The 19,051-nt window shown below is 36.4% G+C and overlaps 1 protein-coding gene and 2 long non-coding RNA genes across 3 annotated transcripts; 1 reads left to right on the top strand and 2 right to left on the bottom strand.

Moving 5' to 3' along the window:
• Positions 1–517: 517 nt before the first annotated feature.
• On the bottom strand, positions 518–5,282 carry LOC145470287 (uncharacterized). The gene is made up of 2 exons (XR_014042465.1): positions 3,203–5,282; positions 518–1,603 (listed from the first exon to the last, which is right to left on the bottom strand). It is a non-coding gene; the product is annotated as an uncharacterized LOC145470287 (long non-coding RNA).
• A 184-nt stretch (positions 5,283–5,466) lies between these two features.
• LOC145470286 (uncharacterized) lies at positions 5,467–11,660 on the bottom strand. The gene is made up of 3 exons (XM_081454118.1): positions 11,435–11,660; positions 10,358–10,408; positions 5,467–8,667 (listed from the first exon to the last, which is right to left on the bottom strand). Exons 1-3 carry the CDS (start codon positions 11,539–11,541, stop codon positions 8,493–8,495), a joined length of 333 nt encoding a protein of 110 aa, XP_081310244.1. The 5' UTR covers positions 11,542–11,660; the 3' UTR covers positions 5,467–8,492.
• An 82-nt stretch (positions 11,661–11,742) lies between these two features.
• LOC145470244 (uncharacterized) lies at positions 11,743–18,908 on the top strand. The gene is made up of 2 exons (XR_014042462.1): positions 11,743–16,405; positions 17,563–18,908. It is a non-coding gene; the product is annotated as an uncharacterized LOC145470244 (long non-coding RNA).
• The last annotated feature ends 143 nt before the right edge of the window (positions 18,909–19,051 follow it).

The raw sequence follows: 19,051 nt of genomic DNA, 5'->3' as shown, positions 1-19,051 counted from the left end.
ATGATGTGGTACGATCTCTCCTCGTTTCCAGGAGTCAGGGACAGCTCTCAAAGTAATGATAGTGTTAATTAGATGACTAAGAGGCCGTATAATCGATGGAATGGACGCCTTGAGTGCACGTGGTGGTATGTGGTCATGACCAATTGCTTTGTTTGCTTTCATTCTCTGTGTAGCAGTCTTGACCAACTCATGATTAATTAAATTGAACTCAAACGTAACTGTTCATCTTGATTCCAGTTTATATATATGCCTGGATTTATAAAAACAGTGTTAAAGAAATCGCGCCCTGTCCAAGCGTCCAAAGTAGACGATATAAAAATTGAAGGGAATGCCAATCTTTTTCTTTCCTCCACTTTTCTTTTTTTCCATGGCTTGGAGCGATTTTAACGCCTGAAGGAGTCGTGAAATCTAAGAGCATATGGGTGATTTGGTTGAAAGTATTATCACGGTTTCCAGTCATAAATATACGGTTTTTCAAATATTCTGTAACTGACGATGATGTTAGTAACATCGGAACATGTCTTTGATTAAAGAATTAAAAGAATTAAAAATTAAAAAATTAAAAAATGTCGTAATCTTCTTAAAAATTACGATTTGCTTTCTGCTGTCTCGACGTTAAGAATACAAATCATAAAACAGTGATGAAATAAACAGATTTTTTTCACTTGTTTGAGTCTTCGTTTCTGTTATTGGAGAAAACTTTGGAGAAAACTTAAAAAGAAAAAAATCAAAAAAAGTCAAAAAAGGAAACTCAAAGACTCAAATTCAAAAAAAAGACTCAAAAACTCAAACTCAAAAATAAAAAAACTCAAAAAGTTTGGAGCAATCATTGTTTGTTTGTGTCTTTCTTCCATACATAGCACTAATGAAGATGTACAAGTGAAAAACAAGGAACAGACAGTTTAGAAATCATGCCTAGTTTATAATTTTATAACTAGCATCCCTATTAAGAATTCCCAGCGGCCATAAACCCTTCGCAGAAATGGTGCCTAAATTTGAATAACAATACTTTATACATCCTGAACTTCGTACTGACGTTTCCAGACAAAGGATTTTTCCCATAAATGTGAAGCTTAGGACGTATAAGTATTGTTTTTCAACTATCGGCGTCATTTACGCAACGGTTCTACTCTTCTTGAGTTCCAATTTCCTCGATCCCCAATCACGTTACATTCAGGCCGGCCTTCGGCCAGCCGGAGAACGATATTGGACTCAGTTTCAGATTAAAGGAGAACTAAATTTTCAGAGCAAGATGTAGCTGTTTATTCACTAACATAGCATTTATTACAGCTTGTTTTAATATGTTATTGCCAACAAATTAATTTTTAGTTACAACGGGTGTTCATATTTCATGATATGCCTGCGATCGTTCAGTCTTCATCGAAACTCTGGCGGCTCCCTCTTTTCCACAGTTTTCCGGGGATAAATTTCCGTGCTTCATGGTTACTCTTTACCACTTCTCTTGAATAACCAGCGAGTTTCGCTTTTAATGGTTTGATTTCTAACAGATACACCTTATCCAGACTTGCTTCTTGAGGTTTCTGAGCTTCGTCTCCAGGTCTCGGGGGCCACTGTATTTGAGCAGTGACTAGCAACGATGTTCCTGACGGAGGAGATCAGTTTCAAAATATGAGTTCTCCTTACAGCCTTCTAGAGACGTAAATCCATTTTCGTTAGAAGAATTTGGTGCAACATCATAATGCAGCAAAGATGAGGATTTGATCTTCTCTCTTGACCTATCTGTTTAATTCCTATTGATATCCGGAGGGGGAATGACTTCTTGGTCATGAATGATCACCCGGGATGGGTACGCTGTAAATCTTTGGGTGGGGCTGTGCCGTTGCGACTCTGAAACCCTTACTCTATACTAGACCATGATCAGCTTTATTTTGCAACCGTATTCTAGATTACCTAGGCACCAAATACCCGTGCCCTATCCTAGACTAGCTATTTTCCATGCAGAAACTTTATCACTATCGTAGTCCAACATACGCTAACTAAACCCGTATCATTACAAAGTCACTTCCAAGTTTCAATTTCTATTATAGAACCCCGAGTAAAAAACCTTGTTCTTGACTTTGTAAGTTATACCCTATTCTACTGCCTTGAGTTCTACAACGTGTGAGACAACTTCTTTAACCACTCTCACAATATAACAGTGAGAAGATACTGGGAATTTCACCGACTCATTTACCAGTAGACTTTGAGTTCGTGATGAGCCGCGCTTGTGACGCGCATTTCCAAGATGATGTGTACGAATTAAAAGTTTTAACTCTTGGATAGAAATGTCAGTATACATGTAAGAGCAGGGAAATAACACAAAGCAAAGATGAATCAAAAGCAAGTTTTCGCGCTACCCTTAGCTGTGCAAGAAGGGAATTCTGGTGAAAATTTCGAGGGCCAACCGGCTCAAACTAAGTTAGATATTGCGCGGTCATGATGAGATTAGCAGTTTCATTGGCAAATGAAACAGTAAGTCACAACATGGAGTAACTCGGATGATCTTGTGAGGTCACACAAATTAATTTTAGCAGCTCTCGAAAGTCACAAATACAACAACCACACAACGACTGAAATATATATTCCTTTAACCCAAGATATTATTAGTTGCAATTGTTATTATAAAGTCATCGTGTTTGTCAATTTCAGTACTGATTGCACACAAAAATGAACATCTCCAGTGTAAAGTGTATTCAGTCTGCCGCAACATGAACTAAAACATAGTAATTATAGAAATATCATCTTGACTCCATGTTTAATTGAGTGTAAGCTTGATTCAGGATTTGACTTTCACTTAATTCATAAAAAAAACTTGTATATTGTCAGAAACGTGACCCGGGCCTAAAACATCGCGTCTTCTTTACATCAACAGCACAACCTTCTTCGCAATGAACCATAAATATTAAATATAACTTATGTCATTTACACGTCAGCAGAATATGACGCACAAATAGTCGGAACACTTGTGATTGAATGGTAAAGCAATTCAAGGATTTGCATGAGAGCATTTCAAATACTAGACTGAATGAATATACGGGACAATATTGAGAAAATAAACTCCAAGATACATGTTTCATCTGCTAATACAAATACAAGTCTCTAACGAAATTGTTGAAATGATAAAATAGAACTCATAGCGGAGGGAAGACGGAACCAGATTCGAAAAAAACAAAAAGCTCTGACATCTAGATATGTTCCTTACCTGTAAGACATATAACAATTCCTAACGTGATCAAGAGACTCGGACCCATAGTAATATCTGCCAAGCACCGGCGTATGAGCAGGAGTGATGTGATTTGCGAAATTGGATGGATTTAGTTCAGCATTATTTATATAGCAACTGATGTTTGCGTGGTCCGGGAAAATGCGTATCAAAAGTTCATACACTTTAACCAAATATTCAAGAAGGAAATAGACGAAACTTCCCTTGTTAATTTGAAGTCGTTTTCACTAAGGAGAACGGCGTATATTACAAGAATACTTCCAAATTAGGCAGCGTCTCCCTTAAGGCAACCCTGAAAGTTTCTAATTCTAGCATTGTGAAATTGTCGCTAACAGTGCCGACGATTAATTTGAAGCTCTTGATAGAAAGGTCTTGAAAAGAGATGTTTAAGCGTGTCGACAGGTTATTCCTTTAAGAGTAGATACCTAACACGTAAAATATTTTATCAGTGCTCATACATCACCGAGCTAACACCTTCAAGTTACATATTGTTGTCTAAAGCAAAGTAGAATAAAATTACCGTCTTTTGAAGTTAAGTAATGGAATAAGAGCCTGACTTATATTGACTAGATTAAAAATATAAGTTCCGAACTGGTGTCTTGTTTTCTAATTGGTTCTGCTTATATTTATTACTATTATGTACAGCTACAGCTATTATAAAACAAAATGACTTTCCAAATTATGACAAAATTAACTGATGAAAACGGCAAGGAATTGAAAGCCGAGAAAACGAATTCTGACAATGAGACGTGTGATTCAACAAAAAAAGAAAAAAAAAAAAATGAAAACAAGACAATGTAATCGACTTAATCTTCTGGCGGGGATAACAATATAACTACTGAACTACACTCTATGAATATTAAAGAACAAAATAAGTGCAAAAAGTCTGTTTTGAAAACGGATCGAGTATTGGGGGCGAAAAGCTAAATAATTTTTCATATTCTCGTGCATTAAGAGTCTTACATTCTGTATATTATTATACATGATACCAGCAAGATGCCGGCCGTATATACCGTGTTTTGTAGCATGGTCACCGTGGCTTACACGTGAATTACAGTTCTGTGGTAATTAGCTAACCGTGACAAAATTTGTCCTTTAAATTCCCAATCCAATATGACGCACGGTACTAAGTTGATTTCGCTAAAATCGATCCGATTTTCATCATACTAATAATCAAACCAGATACAAGATTCGGAACTTATATATTTAATTTCACAATTTGCCAGATTTTATTTTCTATATTTACTCAAAGGGCGGTCCTAGTTATTATAATTTCAATTGGCTTGGGACCGATTTCTTCGATTGCGTTAGATGCCAGATGTGTACCTTAAGCTTGGTTATGTAATAGTTTTTCTGCAAGCAAAATTGGTGACATGTTTGTTTTCCCCTTACATGTCTATACTGTTAGGTTTCGATTCTTTCGTTTTAAACTTTGTTATCAATTGCAAGTAGTTCAAAACTCCAAAACATCAGTCCTATTCACTGAACGTTCGAAATACTGCCACAATTAGAAACTGTGAGTTACCTGAAGCAAGAGGTTATTTAATTTCGAAGGATTTTGACAATAAGCGGCGTTTTCCTTCGTAAAAATGACTTCAAATTGATAAGGAAGCCTCGTGATATTTTCTGGCGGACTGTTTGTTAGTTCAATTTTGGTGTCCATTTTCCCCGACCACGCAAACACTATCTATAAATAACGCTCACTTCACCGAGTCCGTTCAACTTCGCAGCCGATACTCCTATTTATAAATGCCGTCAGTGGCCGATATCACTATGGGGTCAGATCTGTTGTTCCCAGTTTTTCTAGGAATTTAGGTAAGAATTTTATATCTCAGCACTCATAAATTTACTTAGGTTTTGCCACAAGTTGCTCGGAATTTCCCAAAAAGTTGCCCGAAATTTCTCAAAAAGTTGCTCAAAAGTTGCTCCGAAAAAAGTCAAGTTGCTCTTTGTAACGAAAGTTGCTCAAAAGCTGCTAAAAAGGCCAAAACATTTTTTGTTTCTCTCTTCTTTTATTTGGTCTGATGCAAAAATATGCAATCTGTACAACAAAAGTAACATTTCTAAGCATTTTGTGCAATTTTGCGTTGTAACTAACGTCGCTAAATAAATTTGGTCACAATACGTATGAGTGAATACTACGCGTCAATATCAAAATTTTTAAAAAATTTTTAAAATTTTTTTAAACAAACATTTAAAAAATTTAACAAAAATTAAAGAAATTCACAAGTTGTCTACTGAAGCATTGTAAAATAAGGAAGTATATATGGCCAATTACAGCACTAAAAGCTGCTCCGATATCTAGAAAACTTGAAATTGCTCAGAATGCAAAAAGTTGCTCGAAACAAAAAAGTTGCTCGAAATACGAAAAGTTGCCAAAAAGTTGCCGAGCAACTTATGGCAAGCCCTAATTTTACTTTCGCCAAGATTTCTGTCTCCTTAACGAACTTTTTCATGGATACTGCAGGTGAAAATCGCCTCATGTTTAAAGCATCATTTTTTAATCGTAACAATCAGTATTCCCATCGTTCTTAGTATTGAACACACGAACTAACCAATTCATGAGAATCATTCAGTTTTGGCCTCATTGGTGCACGAATACATGAGTTTCTTATATTTAATGCGAGCATAATTTGAAAATAAGCTGTCCCCGTTATTCGGGAGAGGTTTTCTTTTCGTACTTTTTGTGGAAGTGAGATTAAATTCCTGAAACAAGTATCTGCCGTTCGCAAGGAAAGATATCCTTTATTCAAATAAAAAAACCGAGCATTTCTAGGTTAGGCAAGACTCAAAATCGCAATTCCATCTTTGAAACCTGCCAAAATACCCAAGTATATGGGTACAAAATTCCTCTTCTCGATATTCCGATATAGATTCCAGTCTTGATAATAGATACACAAACACAGTTATATCATTCTAACATTTATCAGTTTTATGACATTTCACATTTTTATAGTTTGTAGATATTGACATTTACCCTAGCGAGTAGTTACAAAATCCCTATTCTTTTTAATATTCGGATATAGATTCCAATCCTGTCTATAAATCTAACACAATTACATCATTTTAACATCATTTAACAGTTTTATGACATTTTATATCTTTACGGTTGTGTAGATATTGACATTTTCCCAAACTTTCTCCATTCCCTCTACCCCAGACGTAATCAAACCATGAGATCTACTTTCGCTTTATGTCTGTTTACTGGACCATCGTTTGGTTGCAGTTTTCCATGCACAGGCGCCCCCGATGTTACAAATAAAAAAATATTAAAATATCTTGAAATAACTATGTTTACTTGAAAAAACAATTCCTTTTTTATATATAGAGTTTTTCTCCCAAGCCATCAACTTTTGTCATGAACGTTCCGGACTATAGCTATTCCCAAGAGGCAACCAAAATTATTTTTATATAGGATTTCCATCGTAAACACCTTTCCTAGCGAGCTTTTCTTTCAAACAGATCTTATCAGAAAATGGTTTGAAAGGATTTTCCTCTTAATCTCCAACACTAATTCTACTTTTTTAATATGTTTTCCTCTAACGTTACTATATCGCCAATGAATTACTTAAGCCTGAATTCAACATCCATTTTCTTTTCATTTGAAACCTCGTGTAACTCTACTGAAACCCCTGACCTAAATCATTACATTGTTTTTCTTTAAAGGACCTTTACCAAAGATCTAATTTTAACGGTGCTTTTGCCTTCCTTGCAAATACCTCTATTGCTCGTCTTTATCAACACTAGCTTACACAGCGGTTTCGAAAAAGTTGGTCGGATGAAAGCGTCAAGCTAATATATAGATTTAGGCCAGCCTAAAAGCGTAGCTCCTGGGCCGGGTTGTTCGAGCCAAATAACCCAGGAAAAGGTACAATTTTTATTTGAGTTTTCTAACTTTGCGTTGAGGTTTTCTGTAAGTTGTTTGGCCTTCTGTTTTGAGTTTTAATAATCACTATATACAAAAAACGAAGCAGCAAAAAACATTTGTATAGAAGAAAAAGTAATAATTCGATTAACTTGTAATCCTGGGTCAGCGTTAACCGGCCTCCGAACAATCCTGCCCTGTTTCCAACAAGTTAACCTGAGATGAGCCCGCGATCTAATCGAAAACCAGCACTTGGTCAGCGGCCACCTTCAAAAAAACACACGCTATGAGCTTGAGCCCGCGATATGGTCACGTGATACTGGTCAGCGGATACCTCGTTTTGACAGGTGTCAATTGATCGTAACATGGATATCCAATATCAAAGAAGTACACGGTAAATAACGGCTGCATATCTCTGTCAACCTATTATTTAGAGTATGGCCGCCATGTTGCGCGACTCCGTCGTCGTCGTCGCCGTCGTGCGTACGCGCCCACGAGCAATACCGTTAGCCATGATAACCATGAGAAAATCAACTCATGGGTTTCCTTTTCTTTCGTATATGAGTATGGGGCTCCGCTTGGCGGCCCTTCCGGCCGCCGGAGCTCCGCTACAAATTTGTATTTTTGGGCGTAAAGTATTACCAAGGATACTGCAGATTTTTCACTCAGAGGACCATTTTTCTGTAACATTTCTTCCACTGAAAATTCTTCTAAAATTCAGGTGGCGAAAAGAACCTTGTTTCCACAAGTCTGATGAGAAGAAGTAAATGTGCGAAATGACGTTTGCCATGCTGCTATATCTGATTAAGTATTCACCGCCTGTAGCAGCTCTCTACTTCTACCCATACTAACTTGCGGGGTTGTCGCGTGCGCTTTTACCCTTTATTCCGACGAGCTTTCTCGAAACAGCTGTATATCCCCAACCGGTTACATACGCGAAAAACAAAACCCTCCTCCTCCTTTTAAGTGGCCGTGATTATGATTTTCATGCTGCTGTGGCAAGAAATCTCACACTTTTTTCAAGAACGTTTATGCAAATTCCAGCGGCATCGAGAAAGAAATGCAAAATCCACACTACGTAGTTGAGCACGTTTCATCACCTGAAAACTTGTTCGGCGCATAACAACCTATATAGCTATGAACTGCCATTACCAACCTCCCAAACACCAAAAGAGAACATTTCAAGGTTTTGTATACCTAATTTTTTATTTCTCTCATGTAATAAAATACTACAGCAGTGTTCGCTCGGTCTCTCTGTAATTGTCAATTTATTTTAACTTTAAGTCCTACGTGTGTTTAAAATTTGATCATTTTTGACGAACGGCTCAGTAGTCTTCATCGAATCTCTGGTGGTTTACTAGTTTCCACATATCTCCCCCCCTGATAAAATTCCGTGCTCCAAGGCTACTCTCGATCGCTGATCTTTTGCCAGGGGGTGGAGCAACATGCCATCTGTGCAAAGTGTGATATAGTTGATCGAGATTTTCTGGGCTTCCAGAAGCAGTTGGATCGGTGTCCTTTTCTGATGTGTCTTGAGGATCGACTGGCAAATTCCCTTGAGCAGTTACTAAGGATGTTCCTAAGAACAACAGGGAGAGAATATTACAAACTGGTTGCCTCTCAGGCATACATATTCTCAGCGGTTATTGTTTTTAGCCCGCAACTGCTGTTATGGCGCAACACCTACGCCTCTTTATAATACATGATATTCGTCAAACGTGAGACGAGTTACATTCTCAAGCAAAAACTCTGTTTTAATATTCCTTGCCCCATGACCAATACAATAGAGAAGTCCATCGCCTATGTTAGGGCCAAACTTTGGAACAAAATTGACAATAAAGTTGGAAATATTGGTTCACTTGATGCTTTTAAAAAAGGAGCAATTAGGAAAATGTCACGTGATTTCACAGTTTTAAAATACGGATCTAGCCTTTGAATCTTCTTCTTATTCTATAGATGTATATTTTATCGTATTATTTCTGTAATCAGTAGTTCTCTTCCTTGAAAATACCTTTTAGATAGTCTTTTAGATGCTTTTTATTTTAATTTTTAAACACTATCACATTAGCGTTGCAGTTATATTTTTATCGTGGGTTTTGGGAACCCGCGGCACGTCCCTGCCAAATATTCCGATTGGTCTCTTCCATCTTCGACGTACGTCGAAGGAATAGAATTAATGACCATGTACATGTATATCTCTATTAGCACATTGCACTGATTGATTTCTAATTTCAAATTTTAAAACCAACATGGTACTTAGGTAAATATTTTACCTGTCAAAAGATTAACGCACATGAGCAAAACGAGGTTTTTTGTTGGCATACATAAAACACAAAGAAAGTCTCATTAACTTGGCTGATCATAGAAATAAATCACTACTGGAAACAACAAAATACCTAGTAGTTCAAAACAAAGCTGGACCAGATATTGCAAAAAAATATTGCAAAACAAGATTGGATATTGCATGACCATGCTGGGATATTGCATGACCATGCCGGGATAATGATTCTTTTTAGTTATTCAACAAGAAGCCCCATGTGGTTCGAGTTTTGATCCCAAACGTCGGTTGCTCAAGTCAATTTAAGGAGATGAGCAAATTTCTTTTAACAATAAGACAAGCACAAAAAAAAAAAAAAAGCCAAAAAAAAAAAAAAGAGATAGAAAAAGATAATTCAGCTAGACAACAATTTTCTTCTCTAAATGTCTTTAGTTGTGGATATTATAATTCTCATTATGAGGTAGGCAATGAACGCAAATCTCATCGTAAATTTACAAAATATGATACAAGAAAATCAGCATGGTCAGTGCAGAGCATTAGTAACACCAATAATAGGGAAATATCTTGAAAATGTAAAAACAAAGTATCATCACGCTTTCTTGAATACTGACTCGCGTTGAACGGATCAGCCATGCAGATATTGCTTTATGAAATAAAGAACTTGAGTCGACAGATATAACATATTTACGAAAAAAGTTGTCAGACACGTTCATGATTAAATATCGTTTTACTCTTCAATTTTGGCCTCCAGACTCCACATGGATTTCTCCTTTAAAATTATCATGTCAGTACTGCTTTACAGTGCTTTTTGTTTGAATGCTGTATGGTGCAACTTGAATGAGACGAAAAACTAAGTTGAAGCGGGCCAAGTTTTCAGAACTCCGAGACAAAATCCAGCTAAATACAACTACCCATCCTTAGAGACACTGAGACAAGAAATAAATCCTAGCACTAGGAAGGCCGAACAATATTCGAAAGATAAGATGCTTACCTGCGATACATAAAATAATTCCTAGTGAAAATGTGACCACCATTCTCGGACCTATAGAGATTATCAGTGAAGAGCGTGCTTATGAGTAGGAATAACGATTGTAGAGTAGAATGGAACCTGTGTAGTGTTATTTATAGTTGCTTGGTGTTTGCGTGGTCCGGAAAAATCGGACAAAAAGAATTTCAGAAAAGCATAAACCAAACAGTAATCGGGCAGGAAACAGACGCAACTTCCTAATCAATTTCAAGCCTTTTTCACTAAGCTTATTTTTTTCAGGTAGCATATCGTGCTAGCTAAGTACTTCCAAATAGCGTCTCGCTTTAGGCAACACTGAGAGTTTCTAAATCTAGCGCTGAAAAATTTCGGTGAATAGAAGTGCGTTCAAGGGTTTTAGTCTTCTTTTGTTAAAAGCCCCAAGAGGGATCAAAGAAGGAAAAGGCGAAAACGTCTAAGAAATTTCATTTTCTGCAATTATACAAGTATTCAGTGCACAACTAAGTGAAATGAATTATCCCACCGAGTTTATAAAAAAACATTATTACATAACCAACCCCGTTGAAGACATACAATTCGCGTCTAAATTAAGCGAAGGTCGGTCCAAGATCAATTGAAATTACGATAGCTACCGCCTTTTGAGTATAATAGGAAATAAACCTTGCAAATTACGAAATTGAAGTTGTTGAATGTAAGGCCATTTTAATGGACTTAAATGGTCAGTAGATTACAGATGACTGAGTCTGTAATGTAATTATTTTAGTCGTGTGTTCTGTTTGTGAAAGCGTGATAATTATTGCCTAAAACACTGGAGGGGGCGATATCGCCATACAATACGCGTTTAAAAGTAAATGGAAATTACGTTTTATCATTTCGCCAAAGAAGCTTCGTCCATTAGCGCATTTTGCATTGTGAGGTTTATGAACAAAATTCAGTTATTTCTGGCCGGTTAATAACTGCACGACATTGATAAGTGTAAGGCATGACCACGCTACAAAGCCTCCAACAGGTTACAAATCTGATATAACGTTGTTTCAAAGTATCTTTAAATTTGACGATTTATAGGTGAAAGTATCTCTGTACCTGCCGCAAATGTAAATCTGAATATCCTTCTTGTATGGAGAGGAAAGTTCAGAAGGCAAGGGATGACTAAGAATAGACAACAATAAGTAACAATAAGTAAGTTTCATTTAAAACGAAACCAAAGCCTTCTTTAAACAAAATTCTAGTAACCTGTAATAAGCTACTAGATTTTTGATTAAAGAAGGCGAGAGATTTCAGTCATTATTTTACAAAAAATCCAATTACTTCAATGTACACTAGAAATACAGTACTATTAATGAGTGAAATAAACATAAAAATATGTGTTTTTTAAAATAATTGGTTGGTGGTGTAAACAAATTTCTATATCCCTGCCTTTAGAATGGTCGTTTCCTACAGTAAAATATTTATTACTTTAATTTTTCAGTTATATAAACATATTCGCGACCCGATGTTGGCAAAGAAAACAAGAAATCATATCGACAACCTTCCTGCTCTTTGAAGCATCGAATCAACAGCATGCACTTGGCTTAGAAATCAGGACAAACCGTCAAAATTGCAAGATGTCTCTTAACGCACCAGTTTTTTCGGCGGCTGAATTCTGGAATAAATAACATATCGTGCCAAAAAAATTGTGCGAAACTAATACTAGTTTTAAAATATTCTTTTATTAACCGAACTCTAATTTTCTTACGCTAAAATGTTCTTACAATAATACGGTTTTCTTACAATAATATTACAGTACTGGTGAAATTACTAAAAAGAGTTTAGGTCGTCCAGACTCACACCGTTTGTTTCGTCTATACCGAACAAAGTTTTTCGCAGCAGTGCATTATCGGGCCATTCTTAGATCACCTTGTTACTTTTTTTAATGGAGAAAAACTTACGTGAGCTCATTTTAAATTTCCGTGCTGGTTGATTTGATTATAAAATTACAGGAAAAAAAATGATTGATAGCTTTCTAAGGCCGCCATTTCTTTTATTGTTATAATGTGTGCCATTAACCAGCAAACGTCACAATTGTAGATCTTAATCTTATCGGAGTAATCCTTTTTTCTGATCACTCACTGCGATAAGTGGCCCTGCAGGGTCTGTTCCCAACGCGCTTGTCCGACAAAAATAGCTCGGCAGTGCGTACATCGGAAGGATTACATTTAAGTACAACTTGATCTATGACACAAAGTTTTGTTTCTCAGCGACTACACATCAATCCGTTTTGGAATCAGCCTACGAAAGTCAATTAATTATACCAACGTGTGCGAGAACCGAAAGTGTTTTTTAGTGTACATTCATATCTCATAAATATTTCATATTTAGTGCACTTTTATTGCCGATATATACATGAATGGATACAGGCAATTGAGAAAAATACAATTTAAATAAAGCCAGAAGAGTGTGCTAACAGATGGAAAGTTGTCTGTAGTGTGAAGTCCACTTCGCCTACTTTTTAAATATTAAAGCATTTTTCAAAGAACAGGCTGGCTACAGTGAAAATTTGAACGTCTTCTATTTCACTATTAACTGCTGAATTGATATATGGCCAATGACAAAAAATTGCATTAATAAGCTTGTATATTAAAACAATGGTTAAATCTTGCATTCAGGTTAAAATCAACTCTTTAGATAGTATGTTCTGCTCTTTCGATTGTATATAAGATCTTATGAAAAACTCTAGAAATAAAGCGTCTCTTTTCATCTTCTGATATACGCTGTAAGTGTTCTCTGGCTTTCAGTTTTTAAGTTCGTTATTTTTGAAAGAGAACTTGAAGTACTGAAGTTAAGTTGATACAGCGAGGAAGGTGTCTGCATGTGATTTAATCAGTTGTTCCACATATGGGAATATCTTTTTCACAATATTTGCCTCATTAGCATAAACGCTTCATTTTCTGATCGGGCAACAAAAATGTCAGCTTGGTCTACTTTAATAAAGCATTTTTTTTAATAAAGGGGCAGATATTTTTAATAACTGTATATGAATTTAGTTATATTTTTAATCTCTTCTTGTATTTATACTTTTAGATTTTTACATAGGTTTTTGATATTTTTGCATATTTCATATGACTAATATCATACTAACATTAGGGTGATGCGGGTTTAAAATCTCAGCATTTCACAAAGAATTGATCGGCGCATTAGTGCTTTTGCCATCCAGGTTACCTTGCAATGTGATATTTCTTAATAATCTAGAGAGAAAGTCAAAACAAACCTTCGAAGCAATTTCCCAGGCTACCCCAGAGAAAGTAGTACCCATTCCACTCTCTGCGAAGAGTCAACTTTTGTAGACCGCTCCCGACTTTATGTGAATTACACTTCGAGTAAGAACACGGGAAACGTAACGCCAGTAACTAAGGGATCGGAAACCGCATCTTCCGCACTACTTGCTGTGCAGGCTTATACTTCGGTAATAAACTATATTCAGTCACGTGAATGATGCCCAAGACGATAGCGTGGCTTAGTAGACTGAGTACCGGTTAATTCTTCACAGCAGTGCATTCAAGATCATATTTTTAATCACGAAGCTCAGCAATATCTATAATAACCGCTAGATGTACAGTCCCACGGTTAAATCGTGTTCAAGCTAAGGTTATTATCAAATGTTCCAGTCTAATCTCTGTCATGTTTTTCAGAAGGCTGTAGAGCTTGTAATGACGTAAGCGAGGAGGTCATAACAAGGAGAAGCCCCATATGTTTAATTTAAAATAGACTAAGACTACGTTCTGGTGATTGATTTTACGTGCAGGAAATAGGCTTAGACGATGAAGTCCGATCAAAGACTAAATTAGACAAGTTCCACTGATCTCCATTGGATCATCCATTTGCAAATTAGAATGGGTAGTGTTGTGGTTTCACCGTTGATCCCGCCCAAGAAAGGAGCAGCTTTTATCTGCGACAACGGACGAAATTAATTGTTTGAAAGGTAAGATGCCCCTTGGATACGGGTAATTATCAATTGAATAGCTATGTAACAAGTTTGTTTTTATCCCGCAAGCGAGTTCGCAACAGTTCGTGGAGGGCCATACTTTTGAAAGTGAGTGATGAGAAAAATGTATTACTCCGATAAGGTTTAGATTCAGAAACGTCACTTGCCTAATAACGGATACCTAACTGTCATAAAAAGGGAAAAAAGCAAGGCTTTAGAACTGCTAACGAACCAATTGATTCCTCAAATTCAATAATTAAATTAAGTAGCCCGGAAATTTCAAAATGAACTTATCAGTCTATTTATGAAAGAACTTGTTGGCCTCAAAATGGACCATTAATCCACCGCTGCTACAATTCGTTAACGCTGTGTTTGGAAAATACGACATATAGCAAGTGGGTATTGACAATCCATATACATTGCGGAGTTCATTTCGCATAATTTTTATCATTAGTTAATAATCTCTAAAAACCTGTTGCTGAAAGACTTATGCCGGGCAAATTATCGTGGAATTTTGACTGATGGTCTTAAGCTCCATATCTGGTGTAACACTTTTGAACTTAAGTTAATGATTTATCTTTATAAACCACCTAAAGTTAATGAACATCATTCTTTGCCAATACTAGCGGACGTCAGATTGATAATCGAAGATCCTACTGAAATATCGTATTATATTGGTGTAATTTCAAATAAAACTGTGGTTTTTTAGTGGTCTAGGATATTCAGATAGCTTACACCACAAACCCGCACTCGGTACCTAAATGAGGAATATCCTTTTTATGGTTATTATACTTATTACTATTTCCAGAATCTAGACAAGTCGTTGAATTATTTTACGGTTTAAAAACGAACAAACAAACAAACAAACAAAAAAAAAACAAACCTCGATTGCTTTGCCTTTTTAAAGCATAATTCAAATAACTTGTTGCTTTTCGCTTGAAAATGCAACGTTGTTTAATTATTGGCGACTCTTCATTGTTCCTTGCTTCCTTCGGCTTTCCATCTTTATCAGTCAGTTCTCGCTTGTCGATGTTAAATTGTTAATAACATAGGAAGGAAATTTAGATTCATATACGTTACGGCTACCTACAATAACAGAAATTTTCACGAAAAGAAAGCTAAAGAAAACATACTATGAAAAGAGATTAGATTTATAACCTGCAGCGTTCTTTGTAGCAAGGTCAAGCATTACTCTTTAATCAATGTCGTGCAGTTATTTCCCGGCCTTGAAATAATTTTGCTCTTAAAATGTTCACTAATGGATCATGGTACTTCAACGAAATGCTAAAATAAGATTCACTCTCCATGATTTCTACGTATTTTCGTTTGACGTGTACTGTGCAGTAGTATTATGGCCTCTAGTGTTTAGATAATTATCAGGCTTTCACACGCAAAATACAATACATTGCTCAAATAATGATGTCACAGATTGCGTCAACAGTAATATATTGACCATTAAAGTCCATTAAAATGAACTTGTATTCAACAACTTTAATTTCGTAATTTGCCAGTTTTTGTTTCTTACATTTACTCAAAAGGTGGTAGTTAGCATGATTTCACTTTGCGTTAGATCTATTTTTCACTGTGGAAGCCAAAAATGTTCTTATTATCTAAATCAGTGGCATCTAATTTGGTTCTCCCTCCCTAAATATTATTACAGAAATTAACCTTTTAGAAGTGTCCCTCTTTTAATGATCTGTGACTCGTGTTAGGATTTTTAATCCCTCGATAATTAAAACATTGAAACGTCAGACCTATTTCCTGTCGGGAGTAGATTTAGAGCCACGTTGCGTTTTTTTGCCTAAAGCGAAACGCTATTAGACCTCCTTAGCAAAAAAGAAAACTACGTTCAGCTTAGTGAAAAATACTTCAAAATTAATTAGGAAGTTTCGTCTATTTCCTGCCTGACTTGTATTTGGTTGGTGCTTATGAAATCCTTTTTGCACATTTTCCCCGACCACGCAAACATCAACCTGCCATATAGGATGATCCATCCGATTCCACAGTAACAGTAATTACTGCATTGGCTGATATCACTATGGGTCCGAAAATGTTGATCACAGTTTGGCTGGGAATTCTTTTATGTATTGCAGGTAAGTATTTTCATTTTGGGTCTTGTCTCCCTTTCTGCTACGATTTTTGTCTTTTAATTTATCTGATTTTATAGAGTTATTCTTCAAACTTGTGCTTTACGTCTCAAACGTTGTTATGTACAGCATGACATATTCCTCTCGGTTTTTTGCATTCACCTGTGACTCTCGGAAGAGTGGTTTCCATAAGATTACAGCGATCATTACAGTGAGCTCCTTTTCAGTATAATCGCAATGACCGCTGGACTTTTCGTTAAATGATGAATTATTGCCTGAGCGATCATTTAGAAACCAGCCTTTCAAAGGTTGGTATCTAGATCGCAGTTATTAGATACAGCAGCAACCACATCACTCTACAATTCAATAATATGGAATATGTTAATTACTGTGTTTATAGATGTTTACATTACAATTTCTACCCCAAGAATCTTAAGGATTTTTTTTTACTGAGCGTTCTAAGGTCTACTCTCTTAGAGGAACTGATATATTCTCACTGTGTAAACCTGCTTCCACTTCTTATGGTCTTCACTCGTTTTAAGTATTTCGCATGCAAAACTTGGAACTCTCTGTTTGAGAACATTAGGACGGAGCCTACTTAAACTGCTTTCAAAAGCCTCGTGAAAACAGTCTCCTTTCAGGCAAGATTGCTCATTACTATACTAGTCTTTTAAAGATAAATTTTTATAATGTAGATAAACGTAATAGTGAGTCGTAGCTCTTGTTGTTTTTATATTTACAATGTTACTTTTCTCGAAAATATTAGCTTCTTAGGTACTCTGTAAATTCGAGATAAAATAAAGTCATATATGTATATGTATGGGACGCAAATTTTAATCAATGATTTCATTATTTTCTTACATAGCCATGGCTACTAATTTCAACTTGAACACTTTGAATGTTTAGTTGCATAACATTATCTCAGAACGGCATGTAATATCCGAATTTATTTTGATCCATTGGGCATTTGTTTCACAGTAGTACATCATTTCCACACCTCGCAAGGCGATTGAAAGTATTATTTGTTTCCTTTTTGTTTTGGCGACATGTACCGCCAAAGTTATGAACCACTTTGTTTGATTTTGATGATTTGATGTTTGAGATAAGAGCGGAGCTCCCGCGCGCTAAAAATAATTGATATTATCGATTTGTTTCACGTATAGGAACAAGCTTGGTAACTGCTCAAAGTCATTACCCATGGTTTGGCCAAAAATCAAATCAGGGCCCTGCCCCTGGTAAACGATCAGCGATCCCAAGAAACCTTGAGGCACGAAACTTTATCCGGGGGGAGACATTATGGAAACGGGTGAACCGCCAGAGATACGATGAAGACCGCTGACCACCGAGCCGTCTGCCAAACGTGCGAGCCAAAACAACGTTAACTTATGGACGCTTATACATTGTAAGAATAAAAGTTAAAAGATGTTGGCAATAACAGATTTAAGAGAAGCAGTGTGTCTCATGGTAACGCTGATGTAATGTTCTATTATGAGGTGAATAAAGTGAGTTACACTGTTCACAAGACGCCGTTACATAACATATATAGTAAATGGTTTGAACAGAGGAGTATCAGTAATTCGGCTTGCATGATCGTCCGGGTGAGGGAAGTTCTGAAATGAAATGTTGTTGGTGACAATTACAGTTCTTTTCAGAACTACCTTCACCCAGAAGATCAGTTTCGCCACAGATGTAGGTTGTTGTTAGGAACGGGGTCCATAGGTGAATGTAGGACGGGAGTAATCCACAAGTTTGATGGGGACTGAAATCTTCCACGCACCCGAAACTATCCGCAATTTGATTTAAACTACCCTTTTAGAGGGAGGCGCGATGGTCTTGAGGTTAGTGCGCTTATCTCCGGATCGAGCGGTCCGGGTTCGAGCTCTGGACGGGGACACTGTGTTGTGTTCTCAGGCAAGACACTTAACTCTTACAGTGCCTCTCTCCGCCCAGGTGTATAAATGGGTACCAGTGAACTTACTGCTAAGGGTAACCCTGCAATGGACTAGCATCCCACCCAAGAGGGAGTAGAAATACTCCTGGTCGCTTCATGCTACGGAAACCAGGATATGCTCTGGCCTGATGGGCCACTTAGTTCGTATGCAGAGTTTATCTACCTTTACCTTGGATCAGCTTTCCTCTAACGGCTTACAGTTTCCACCAAACTTAACGTTTTAGCTAAAAGTTTGCCTTCAGGATTTCCTCGACAGTTCAGATGTAAGGGCTAAACGAGACAACTGTGTCACTGAGGATGAACAACGGTTACTGTCAAGATATTTTGATAATTGAGTGATTTAAAGAGATTATGGATGAGTGTCAGCCTTAAGCATTATAAACGAAAGAACAAGCTTAAAATTTGGCCTGTAGGCAATTTTAAAGCTCCCATTCGATTTTGCGTTCATGAATATCTCCTCGCACGCCCAAGGGAAATTCCCTTTCATAATTCATAATTCATAATTCATAATTCATAATTCATAATTCATAATTCATAATTCATAATTCATAATTCATAATTCATAATTCATAATTCATAATTCATAATTCATAATTCATAATTCATAATTCATAATTCATAATTCATAATTCATAATTCATAATTCATAATTCATAATTCATAATTCATAATTCATAATTCATAATTCATAATTCATAATT

This window comes from Orbicella franksi, chromosome 15 (assembly GCF_964199315.1).
Source record: "Orbicella franksi chromosome 15, jaOrbFran1.1, whole genome shotgun sequence".
Lineage (NCBI taxonomy): Eukaryota > Metazoa > Cnidaria > Anthozoa > Scleractinia > Merulinidae > Orbicella > Orbicella franksi.
This window is presented reverse-complemented; position numbering and strand designations above follow the sequence as displayed.

What these genes read in the sequence shown, in the direction of transcription:
- LOC145470286 (XM_081454118.1), bottom strand. Translation starts at nt 11,541, where the DNA reads ATGAAACTTACTTATTGTTACTTATTGTTGTCTATTCTTAGTCATCCC. An exon ending in CAGATTTACATTTGCGGCAG is followed by an intron (nt 10,409 to 11,434) that starts GTACAGAGATAC and finishes TAATCTCTATAG; the next exon opens with GTCCGAGAATGGTGGTCACA. An exon ending in AATTATTTTATGTATCGCAG is followed by an intron (nt 8,668 to 10,357) that starts GTAAGCATCTTA and finishes TGTTGTTCTTAG; the next exon opens with GAACATCCTTAGTAACTGCT.